Genomic DNA, 13,098 nt, shown 5'->3' with positions numbered 1-13,098 from the left:
TGTCCAAACGTTTCAACCACTATTTCTAATCAACAGAAGGAGAAATTGTGTGTATCCTCATTGGGGATGAACATCAATTTATCGGCCATTGTCTTTTCCCTTTAAATACCTGTCCCAATTCAGTACCAGGCAAATTTTGGTTTTCCAGACATTAGTCGTGCAATCGAAGAGTTAGTTGTCTGTAGGACTACAGCTGTTGACGAGATCCTTCAGTACAAACAGTCACACAAAGACGGACATGCTATTACTTTTATTTAAGAATTGATTTAATATTATTTTTAATTTTAGGAATACGATTGGAGTAACTACGAAAGAGGTAACATTCTTTCTAATATTGTTGCCGTTTTGAAATCCTTAATATCACTCAATTTTCAGATGAATCTTTAATTTCATGTAGATGAATGTATTTCCACTAAGATCTCAAAAAACATATATAAATTGGTAGATTAATTAGTTTGAACTCGATCATAATGATATATTAGTTTTAGGTTATTTTGTGGGGAAATACAGACTCCAGAGGGAAAGAGGACAATGGGATATTTATTACACTAGTCCCCAAAGAATTATAATAACGTTTTGTATTCTTTGCTCAACAACTTTGGGGACTTAAGTGAATTTTGATTGGTTAGCTCATTAAGTTGAGTGTTCAAACGTTTCAATCACAAATTTTATAATTGGGGATGTACATCAATTTATCGACCCATATCTCTGGGGGAAATGTGTGTGGGGGTGGGGTCAACATCACTAAGACATATGGTCCGGGTAAAATTTGTTTCTCGTAATTATTCGAATCCGGTGGATAGGAACCTGTTCTCATCCATACGAAAAAACTATGTCTAGCATCGTATTATATCCAGCTTTCTACGAATATAAAAATGTACAATCATAAGATTAAAACCAGTTTTTTTAGCCTGTGCCTTTGGCACCTCGGGGCTAAAAAACTAGTTTTAATCTTATAATTGTACATTCTATATCCGCGGAAAGCCGTTTATAATACGATTCGAGAAATAACTATTAAAACATTTTTTCGTTTTATTAAAATAAATTACTATTCTAGTGTTTAGAATGAAAGAAATTAATTTAGAAAAATAGCAGAGATATACACTGGGAATAGAATCCCTTTACGAAAAAGAATGATCCCCTCAATTTTTCCCATTTTTGATTTTTGAATTTTCAACCTACTAAGCCCTTTCTCTTTATGGATTAACTTCACTTAACCTAACCTTAAACAATTTGGTTTTTTTGGTCCCGATTTTCTTTATTAATACAAGAAAGGGGGGAGGGGACTTCTAGTAAATTATACTTGTTCCCAAAGTTTTTTAATCACTTCATCTTATTTGTTGAGAACTTAGGGAACTTTTATTGAACTTTGAACCAATTATTTTGACCTACAGAAGGGGTAATTTTGCTAATCATAATTGGAGAATATGTTAACCATACACCTTTGCGTTATGTTTATTGCTGCGCTACTGTAAGCGTCCCTTTGTAAATTATGGGGGGGGGGGGCCCGGGGGGGGGGTGCTACACTTGTACTGGAGGGATATTGCCTTGGAAGATTTAATACGTGTCAACTTTTTTCAACCTGCAAAATGCTCTTAACTCTAGTATAAAGAAAAATTCTATAAAATAATATAAAATTAGTTAGATGATTGCCTGTCTATTTCTGTGTATATAGAGTAGGGGCGAGGATTGTACCCTAGAATTTATAATTTAATTTTATATAATTTGTTATCTTATTCGTTGGCTCAAAAACTTTGCTACAAAAGGATTTTTTTGTTTATTATTATCGGAGATGCATAAATTTATTGTACATTGTCTTATCTCTTTAGAACTCTGATCCTAATGAATAGAAATACTTATTCCCATCCGTAGATAAAACACTGTTCTCGTAAATTAATTTCTATCCAAGGAATAAAAATATAAACATGAACATTTTTCCTTTTCTAAGAATTTTTCCTAATTTTTAATAAAAGAACATTCTAGAAATATTAAAAGTAATATTATTATAACCAGGGATCTTAAGGGATAAATCAATGGACGATAAATTGTTAAAAAACACCATTGATGTTAAACAAAATGATCACAATTGCATATTAGATTTATCGGTTGAAAGGTTTGGACACTACTAGTTACCACAAAACGTGAAAACGTGGTTAAGAAAATTTTGGTAACATTTTAACTTACAGTCAAACGTCCCCTCTCTTTCTAGAATAGGTATAACCAACAGACATAATACATAGCATTGGAATAAATGTTAGGGGATCAGAGAAAAAGGTCGTCATTACTACCCCGAAATACGAAATTTCAATACCTTTAAAGATAATTTTTTTTTCAAATTATTTTAGTTCTCGTGACTATTTAAACTATCTAATTTCAAGGCTGATATCCATCCCCCCTGGAAGGACATCCTGACCTCCAAACCGGTTTGGGCCATTATTATTGCTCATTTTGCTGAAAATTGGGGATTCTACACCCTCCTAACCAGTCTGCCTATGTTTATGAGGTAAATATATCTATCTATAACAATGACGTGCACTAGGGAATGGGGAATCTATCTATATATCTATCTAGTGATCTACTGGACTATCCCCTGGATGCTGCAGGTATCCTGGCTGTATATCTATCTAGTAATGTACTAGTTTACCAGCTGGATGCTGCAGGTATCCTGGCTGTATATCTATCTAGTGATGTATTAGATTACCAGCTGGATGCTGCAGGTATCCTGGCTGTATATCTATCTAGTGATGTACTAGATTACCAGCTGGATGCTGCAGGTATCCTGGCTTTATATCCATCTTTCTATCTATATATCTATCTAGTGATGTACTGGACTACCCGCTGGATGCTGCAGGTATCCTGGCTGTATATCCATCTTTCTATCTATATTTCTATTTAGTGATGTACTGGACTACCCGCTGGATGCTGCAGGTATCCTGGCTGCCCTTCCCTACATTCTCATGGCTATTGTTGTCCAGGTTAAATATTTTTAGCTAATTCCCTCAAAGTTCCTTGACGAACAAAACTCCCCCTCTTTATTTTTAAATAAATTGAAGATAAGATGGATTAGTTTGGTGATGTCGTATCAAGATATACTTTGTACTGTGTAGCCCTAAAGGGTTAGGGTCCCCCGCCGGGGTTAAGCATAAGGAAAAAAATATCCCCCCCCCCCCTTTATTTCTAATCTATTTTAAAAATAAGGGAGGGGGGGTCTGTGCTTGATAAGTACTTTTAGGGCAGCACAAATATCTTTTAGTTTCATTATCCACTATCCGCGGAAAACTGATTTACTATCTAATATTTCTTTATTAGTAACACGTTTACCAATATATTAAAAAGCTTTGCTGATGTTATGTGTTGTCATCCTTGTTTAATTTAGATCAGTGGCTACATTGCTGACACCTTCAGAGAGAACGGAAAATTAACAACCACAAGAATTAGAAAATTGTTCACTTGCGGGGCTTATTTGGGACAGGTATGTGTATTAGCATGATAAGAGTAGCGTTAATTAAATCTATAAATATTATATAGTTATATATATCTAATTTTCTATCTATCTATCTAATTATATACCTATCTACGTGAATATCTACCCAATTATCTATATATCAATATAATTATTTATTCAAATTTGTACATATATATATATCTTATTGTCTATGTAATCTTCATGCTTATCTTTCTATAGGTCTATCTAATTATCTTTATATTTATCTTAATATCTGCCTATCTATATAACATATCTGTCTATTTTAATGTCTATCTAATACTTATCTATCTTAGTGTCTATCCAACTAGCTACATTATGTATTTCTTATATTTATCTTTTTTATTTTCTATCTATTCCATTTAGTCTGACTAATTATCTATCTAAAGCTCGTGATTATATATCCATCTAATTATCTTTTCTAGCATTATCCATTTTTCTATCTAGCTAGCCTATTTTATATATATCTATCCATCTATCTTAATGTCTATCTGATTATCTATCTATCTATTCAGTCTGTGTTTATGCTGCTAGTGGCGTTGTTTATGAAGCGCGGCGTCTCCACAGTTTTCCTATCCCTTGCTCTGGGCCTTGGCGGACTTACATGGGCTGGGTAACAACTAGTTTTTTAAAAGCGAAGCTTTTCTATAATTAGGATCGGTCCGTCCGTACGTCCGTCCGTAACGGATAGCTTTTTTCGCTAATTTAGGCATGTTAGAATTGTCCTATTAATTTCAAACTTTGCATGGTGATTCCTGTAGTAGTTAGGTACGATTTAGCAACTCTATAATCATTACCAGAATGTCCGTACGTCCATTTTAAACATGTTGATTTTTTTACTTTTTTAACAACAAATTTTTATGTGATCTAATAATCCGATTTATCTGATTTTTGGTATACTGATTCCTGGGACAACAAAGTACAATATTATAAGCGAAGCAACTCTATAATCAAGTCCTAAAAATTTAAGTCCATAAACATTTTCTGTATCAAGCAGTTTTTCAACAATTTTACTTACAATTTTGCTTCGACATTTATCATTTATATTCTGATTATTCAGTTCTGACAATATACAAGTGTTAGTGTCCGTTTGTCCTTCCGTTTCAGTGCTTCGCTTTTATGGATGTTGTCATCCTTGTTCTCACAATATCTGACAGTCTATCTCTTATTATACCATCAAGTGCTTTCCCTGTATGTATAATGTAGCCCTGATATTCTAAGTTGGGATTTAGATGCACACGGAGATTGTGAGTGAGTATCTTTTGAACAATCGTAGATTGCACAGTGTTTCCTATGTTACATTACAAGCTGACCCGCAACTCTCGTGGAAGCTACTCAATTATTACATCGCCCTGCCCTAGAGTTTTGGCAGGTGTTCCATATTAAGCCACACTAATTAATGACACTCTCATATAAATGAGGAGCATGGACGAGGGAAAGAATAGTAGAATCCTAACTTCCTGCAAATCTCCCTCCTTACAACCTAAGGGTATCTCAGGGAAGGTTGCGTGATTATATTCAGACAAATTGCAATTGTATTTTTCAACCAAGTGCAGTGTCTAATGAGATGTACAGAAAAAAGTTATGTGTAAGGTACTTTAAGGCTTAAAAACAATGACTTTTTATAAAATATATTATTATTTTTCAAAATTAGAAAAATAAACTAAACAGTTTTACATTTTTCGTAATTTACGAAAAAAAAATTAGTATGTCTGTCTGTTGGTATATCTATCTATTCAACTTATATTGCTTATTTCGTTTAGATTTGGAGTAAATCATCTGGATGTTGCCCCTAATTATGCGGCCATACTTATGGGAATTTCTAATACAGGTAAGCTGTAGCTGTCTTTAGTGCCCTAGAAAATTGGGTATAGATGTCAATGCTTTGGTCTACCTATTCTATTGACGTCAGGAAAAACCCTATACCCCATCTCTTTTCTAGGGGATTTCTTTCCCCCTTTCTTTCTCCTTCCTCTGCTATGACGTGAATATAATTGACGATAATTTGATATATTTCCCCAATGATGAAAAACAAAATTAACCCTGTTTCTGTAGATTGTAATTCTTTGTTGATGTTTGGACGCCACTAGGTTTGAATGGATCAATCAAAATATAATAAAAAGTATCTAAAGTTTTTAAGCCTCTACGTGATATTGAAAACAGTCGAACATTTTTGAGAAAAAAAAAGTATGTATGTGCTTATTTCAAGTTATAGGTCAAGTAAAAGAATCTTTTTAATTGAGAAACAATTGGTTAAATCGTTTAATGATCTTACATTTATATGTAGACACATCCAATTTTTTAAAATAGTAACCTTTTTTGTCTGCAGCGAAGAATCTCGCTAACCGCTGAACCGATATGGTTATCCTTTACAGTGAAGCCCTATGTAGGTCCTGAGATGGTTTTAGACTATTTTTTTGCCCTTCCATATCCCTTCGAATATAGAGTCCTAGATACTATGAGCGCAACCACTAGTTTATATACATAGAGCTTCTCTACATTCATTAAAAAAAAAAACAATTATTGTATATATAGAGTATTACATATAATCAAAGATCTAAAGGGATAAGACAGTACAATGGCCGATAAATGAATGTACATTCCCAATGATAATACACAAAACTACCCCTTCTGTAAATTACAATTAGTTTTTGAAAAGATTTCACTCTCAACAAATTGAACCAACGAATCAAAATTCATTAAAAGTCCCCAAGGTTGTTAAACCAACGAATAAGAAAACCCAATGTCCTTTCCCTCCCTGGTATATAATAAAGTTATCAAGAATAAGATTGATAATAGTCTACTACATATGTGAACAAAAGTTATATCGTATATCGATATAATCAAGGATAGTGGACATACATTCGCTGATTAACTAATTTCATTCTTAGATAGATTGTTTAATATGGTATAATCGTCCAATTGATTTTAAACCTTTTTTTTTAATTTTTGCTACCTCAAAGACTAATCTTTAAATGTCTTAAACCTGTTTTTGTATGATTTTAAAATGTTAAATTTATTTTCTCGTATTCATTCGAATCCGGTGGATAGGAACCGGTTCTCATCCATACGAAAAAACTTTGTCTAGCATCGTATTATATCCAGCTTTCTACGAATATAAAAATGTATAATCATAAGATTAAAACCAGTTTTTTGGCCCGTGCCTTCGGCACCTCGGGGCTAAAAAACTGGTTTTAATTTTATAATTGTACATTCTATATCCGCGGAAAGCTGTTTATAATACGATGCGAGAAATAACTATTATTTTAAATTGTGAATCGTTGTATTGACAATTTTATAGAAGAATGGGAAATTTTAATCTAGTAAATTACTAAGTTATTAACTATTACAATAAATGATTTGCACACATATATAACATGATTAAAATGTGTGAATATCTTCCCGTATTGTTGCTGAATCGTTATTATGACCAATTATTAAAAGAATTTACCCTCATATTGTATTTGGGCAAGAAACGAAGTATTTAAGAAATTGTATTATTTTAGGTTAGGTTGGGGAAAAGCTTAATGGGTTTTAACCCCTCGCAATCGGCTCAAACCGTGCCATAAATAAAGACTTTAAACGTTTTAGCTACTGCTAATATGACATTTTTAGTAAGACTATTGGTAATGACTTAGCTCAAAAAATGCTTTACTCAATTAAGACTTCCAGACAAAGGTCATGAAATAAAAGGGTTGGTTGTCTGTAATAGTTGGGATGTTAGTGCCTTGTGAGGGAAGGGGGGGGGGGGTGTTTTGGTATTCAACAAACAGATTTTGTGGGAAAGCCACCAATAATATTCTAGATAATTATTTCTGACATAAACAGAAATAGACTGCTATGCTTTTATTCTTTTTTCCTCATTTACAAAGTATATTGCTCTTAGTCACTCTCACTTCTCGTTCCGTACCCAGTTACACATCTGTTGTGACTAATAAACATCAAGGAGGGATGGGACATTGGACTGTAAATTACGATGGTACCCAAAGTTTTATAACCATATTATCTTATTCGTTGGCTTAAAAACGTTGTGTACTTTTATTTCATTTTTTGACAAAGACCAAATTGTGTCAAAAATTATCCATGTGACGTCATAAAAATGAGGAATTATCCAACTCTTTTTTAGGGGTTTTCTTTCCCACTTCTCTCATATCCCTCATATTTGTGACGTCACATGGATCTTTTTTGACACAATTTGGTTTTTGTCCATTTTTTGATTGGTTTGTTTCAAACTATCGGTGATCAAACCAATATTAGTAACTAATAGTTTCAATCTACAGAAGAAGTAATTTTGTATTGCCTTATTGGAGATGTATAGATTTATTTTTCATTGTCTTATCCCTCGAGATTCATTAATAAACATACGTACTTTTACATACTTTACTTTTATAATGTCTGTATTACAATTTAATATACTTTATCAATAGCGTAACTACTCCATTTAAAGTGTTTATACGTCGTAAGTACGTCAGTCTGTCTGTCCATGCAAGTAAAATATTGTCCTTACATAATTTATTGTCCTTACATATTTTAGTTGGAACCATACCTGGAATTTTGAGTCCTACCCTCACTGGAGCTCTGACCGCTGATGGGGTAAGTTTTATTTAAAAAGCAATGCATTGGAGGTTTACCTAAAAGTGTCTTGTCGAGCACAGAAACTCCCCCTCCATTTTGGGAATTGAAAATAAATACGTGGGATGGAGTAATTTTGGTGTGTTAGCTTATTTTTATATCTTAAGATGGGTTAGGTAAGAAAAATAGTCAAAAACCAACTTAAAACATTTGTAAAGCTTTCCTTTAAAGTACAACCATTTTAGACCAACATTTTCTGAGGCCTTTAGCTTCTGATAAAAAATACCTTAATACACTAACGCTATTTATAATCTTCAGACTGAAAGCGAATGGAGGAACGTGTTTCTGATCACGGCCCTGGTGTACTTCCTGGGGGCCCTGTTGTACGGTCTGATGGCCTCTGGTGAGCGTCAGCCCTGGTCACTGCCACAGGAACCCATGCAGACCCTCGTGTCCTCGGAACCGGTATGATACAATTTTGGATCATGGAAAGAAAACGAAGTAGCCGGTTTTTGTCGTATTGTCACAGTAACTTTTATCATATTTCAGGGGTTCTAACCCTGCGGGGCAATCATTAACATTTACCTACCCTAAAATAACCTATTAAAAGCTACTGTGAAAATACGACGAGACCCGCCACTTCGTTTGATTAAACTTTGAGCACTTTTATCGAATTTGATTAGTTGGTTTCAAACTAGAAGTGTCATAATTACGGGTAATTTTGTTTATCATCATTGGGTGTGTATATCAATTTATTTTTCATCGTCTTATCCCTTAAAATCCCTGAGTGTAACTGTTACTTACTCTGCATCCCATTAGATATACAAATTAAATCACGGAAGGGGGATAAGGATTTCATAAACAGAGCTGGAACACATTTGATACATGTTATCTTTGCCAAGGAGGGAGGGGGGGGCAATGGATTTTAAATTGTACTGTTACTGTAACTTTACAAAGTGTCTCAAAAATCAGCCATGTGCCGTCATAAAAACGAGGAAGATGAGAGGAGAAGTGGGAAAGAAAACCCCAAAAAAGAGATAAATAATCCCTCATTAATATGACGTCACATGGCTGATTTTTGAGACACTTTGTAAAGTTAAATTTGTCGTTCATTTTCTTATTTAAATCGACATTATGACAAACATTAAGTATTAATGTTATCTATAATACAAAGTATAATGATGTTAATCTATCTGTTCGACCGACAGTCCGGTAACCACTGAACCGATTAGGCTCTTCTCTTAAGAGAATATTGTATTGGTCCTGCGGTGATTTTAAGCTATTTTCTTTAGGAATGGGACATCCCCCCCCCCAAAAAAAAATGGAGACTGAGGGCGAAGCCGTTAGTGTTTTCAAAATTGGCTAATAGCATCAGTAGCAAATTTTAAATTTTGGTTTTTATATTATTTTTAATTTTAGTTAAAATTGTCCCCTATCTTAAAAGTTGAATATATAAATATTTAAGCAGAAAGCAGGGTTCGGAAGCCGCGCTATCAGCCGCGCGGCTGCGGCTGCGGCTGCGGCTGCTTAAAGTTATGGAAGTGGCTGAGGCTGAGAGTGGCTGAGGCTTAGTGCGGCTGAGAGTGGCTGCGGCTGAATGCGGCTGAGGCTTAATAAGAATTGGGGTGGCTGAGGCTTACAGTGGCTGAATTGGAATTTTGTGGCTGAGGCTTCGAGCGGCTGAGGCTTACAGTGGCTGAGGGTGGCTGAGGCTTACAGTGGCTGAAGGATTTGTGGCTGAGGCTGCGGCTTACTGAAAGCCGCGCGGCTCATAGCGGCTGCGGCTTACAGTGGCTGATTGGAAAATTAAGCCGCGCGGCTGAGTGAGGCTGAGGCTGAGAGTGGCTGATAACATAATTAAGCCTCGCGGCTGATTCTGAGGCTGCGGCTTACTGAAAGCCGTGCGGCTGAGGCTGTGGCTGAATTAAATTCAGCCGCGCAGCTGAATGCGGCTGCGGCTGAATACAATATTAAGCCTTGCGGCTGATCTTATGGCTGATTATAAAATAAGCTTTGCAGCTGAGGCTTCGGCTAAATTGGATTTTTTAAATGCATTCTAGGACATTTTTTGGAGAGTTGAGGGTGGTTAGGGGTTGTGAGAATAAGAGTGGAGGGAAGAGGGGGGAGGACAGCAGGATTTTTTCAAATGTTTGATTCAGAATTAGTACCCAAATTTTATGCTGGTACCCAAAGTTTTATACTGATACCCAAAGTTTATTCTGGTACCCAAAGTTTTATTCTAGTACCCAAAGTTTTATACTGGTACCCAAAATTATATACTAGTACTCAAATTTTATTCTGGTACCCAAAGTTTTATTCTAGTACCCAAAGTTTTATACTGGTACTCAAAGTTTTATACTGGTACCCAAAGTTTTAGTCTGGTACCCAAAGTTTTATAATGGTACCCAAAGTTTTAGACTAGAACCCAAAGTTTTATACTGGTACCCAAATTTTACTGGTAACCAAAGTTTTATACTGGTACACAAAGTTTTATACTGGTACCCAAAGTTTTATACTGGTACCCAAAATTTTATACTGGTACCCAAAGTTTTATTCTGGTACCCAAAGTTTTATACTGGTACCCAAAGTTTTATACTGGTACCCAAAGTTTTATACTGGTACCCAAAGTTTTTTACTGGTACCCAAAGTTTTATACTAGAACCCAAAGTTTTATACTGGTACCCAAAGTTTTATACTGGTACCCAAAGTTTTAAACTGGTACCAAAAGTTTTATACTGGTACTAAAAATTTATACTGGTACCCAAAGTTTTTTACTGGTACCCAAAGTTTTATACAGGTACCCAAATTTTATACTGGTACCCAAAGTTTTATACTGGTACCCAAAGTTTTATACAGTTACCCAAATTTTATACTGGTACCCAAATTTTATACTGGTACCCAAAGTTTTATACTGGTACCCAAAGTTTTATACTGGTACCCAAAGTTTTATACTGGTACCCAAAATTTTATACTAATACCTAAAATTTTGTTTTAATATTGGTACCCAAAGTTTTATACTGGTACCTTAAGTTTTATACGAGTACCCAAAGTTTTATACTGGTACCCAAATTTTATATTGGTACCCAAAGTTTTATACTGGTACCCAAAGTTTTATACTGGTACCCAAAATTTTATACTAATAGCCAAAAATTTATTCTGGTACCCAAAGTTTTATACTGGTACCCAAAGTTTTATACTAATAGACAAAAATTTATTCTGATACCCAAAGTTTTATACTGGTACCCAAAGTTTTATACAAGTTTTTTAGCAGTAGGAATTTATTTCAACATCTTTAGTTATGATGCAGTACAAAGCCTATCAACTCCCAGACGACGAGCCAATGCGCTACATGTTGAGCCACGGTCGAGGGTTTCTATGACATTAACTCAAGGTCCAACAACCCTGGATAACTAAGGGGAATTATATCTTTCCTTTGCTACTGTACATGTTGCACACCTAGCACCTAGGAACCATTATAACGCAGTGTCTGGCCGAGATTCGAACCTATTACATCCCTGATGACAAGCAGATGCGCTACTTGTTGAACCTTGGGGAACCAATTCTTTCCTTTTCTGTATTAGTTTAAGTGACATCTATCCAGCAACTAACTTTTTTTTATGGAACTACCTGCCTGAAAGTTTTATGGTAATGAGTTACGCCTGTTTATGAGCCAAGGAAATCCTCCTACTCCAACTTTACATGTTGCACACCTGCCATAGCAGCAGTAGGAACCATTTTATGTCTTCAGTTATAACGCAGTGTCTGGCCGAGATTCGAACCTATTACCTCCCTGATGACAAGCAGATGCGCTTCTTGTTGAACGTTGGATAATTAAAGGGAACCAATTCTTTCCAATTTAAGTGACATCTATCCAGCAACCAACTACCTGCCAGAAAGTCCTATGGTAATGAGTTACGCCTGTTTACGAGCCAAGGAAATTCTCATACTCTAACTTTACATGTTGTATACCTGGCATAGCTGCAGTAGGAACCATTTAACGTCTTCAGTTTTCACGCAGTGTCTGGCCAAGATTCGAACCTATTACCTCCATGATGACAAGCAGATGCGCTACATGTTGAGCCATGGTACGCAGGTTAAATTTGTCTTAAAAATAATCGTCTTTAAAATGCTTATCATATGTACACTTGCAATAAATGTATTTGTCATAAAAACTTACCTCTTATGAAAAATGTTTTTTTTACAAAAGTGCTTTTCATTACAATTATTCATGGGTATAATTTTTATGACTAACTTTTTATGTCACATAATCTTAATGACAATGTAATTATGAAGTTATTACAAAAAATACTAAACAATAGGTACTGGAAAAAGAAGAACTGAATTAAAATAATTTTTTGGGGGGTAGGGTGATTTTTATTGGGTGGGGAGGGCCGGGGCGAGTAAATCCCATTTTTAATTTTGGGGTGATGTTTAATTTTTTTTCTAATGCAATTTTTTTCTGGTAGTGTGATGGTACCCTCCCCCAAAATAGTTGTAAACCTTCCCAGTACCTATAAGAAACTACCCTGAATAGGAGCACCATATCGGTTTAGTAGTTAGCGAGATCCTGTAGTACAAACATATAGAGAGACAAACAAACAGACATCATAATACTTAATGATCTAAAAATAAGACAAATTTTCATTTTGAAATATTGGAGCTCTGATAGCTTTTTGGTACGGTAACAGCTTTGAACCATCTATCATCCGGGTTCGAATCCCAGAAGAAAAAAAAAATTTTAGTTTTGATTTTAGTTTTTTAAAAAATTCAAAAACTTGGAAAAGGCAATTTAAAAAGTTTTCATTAGTTCAGTAGTTATCGAATTCTTAATCTACAGACAAAATAACTCTCCATACTTTATACAAGGTTTTAGAAATAATCATATGTAATTCTTGGTGGAATTGAACAGAAAACCTTTCTTATACATTATGGTGCACTAACCCTTAGAACATAGGTGTAAAGCAATTTTATATTAAAATTTAGTTAATAATATTACAAACTAGAAATGCCTGGATGTACCATCCAGGTTTAGATAAATTGGT

At 34.7% G+C, this 13,098-nt stretch overlaps 1 protein-coding gene across 1 annotated transcript in view; it reads left to right on the top strand.

Annotated features, from left to right (window-relative positions):
- MFS9 (major facilitator superfamily transporter 9) overlaps positions 1-13,098 on the top strand; it is a 38,826-nt gene that overhangs the window by 18,647 nt on the left and 7,081 nt on the right. The window contains exons 11-18 of the mRNA XM_080180557.1: positions 289-316; positions 2,379-2,503; positions 2,897-2,975; positions 3,377-3,472; positions 4,000-4,097; positions 5,248-5,315; positions 8,019-8,077; positions 8,375-8,521. Coding sequence (XP_080036683.1) covers positions 289-316; positions 2,379-2,503; positions 2,897-2,975; positions 3,377-3,472; positions 4,000-4,097; positions 5,248-5,315; positions 8,019-8,077; positions 8,375-8,521 — 700 coding nt within the window. The remainder of the gene's footprint in view (positions 1-288; positions 317-2,378; positions 2,504-2,896; positions 2,976-3,376; positions 3,473-3,999; positions 4,098-5,247; positions 5,316-8,018; positions 8,078-8,374; positions 8,522-13,098) is intronic.

The sequence above is a fragment of the Acartia tonsa genome, chromosome 13 (genome assembly GCF_053477335.1).
Source record: "Acartia tonsa isolate MP-2025a chromosome 13, ASM5347733v1, whole genome shotgun sequence".
Taxonomy (NCBI): domain Eukaryota; kingdom Metazoa; phylum Arthropoda; class Copepoda; order Calanoida; family Acartiidae; genus Acartia; species Acartia tonsa.
This window is presented reverse-complemented; position numbering and strand designations above follow the sequence as displayed.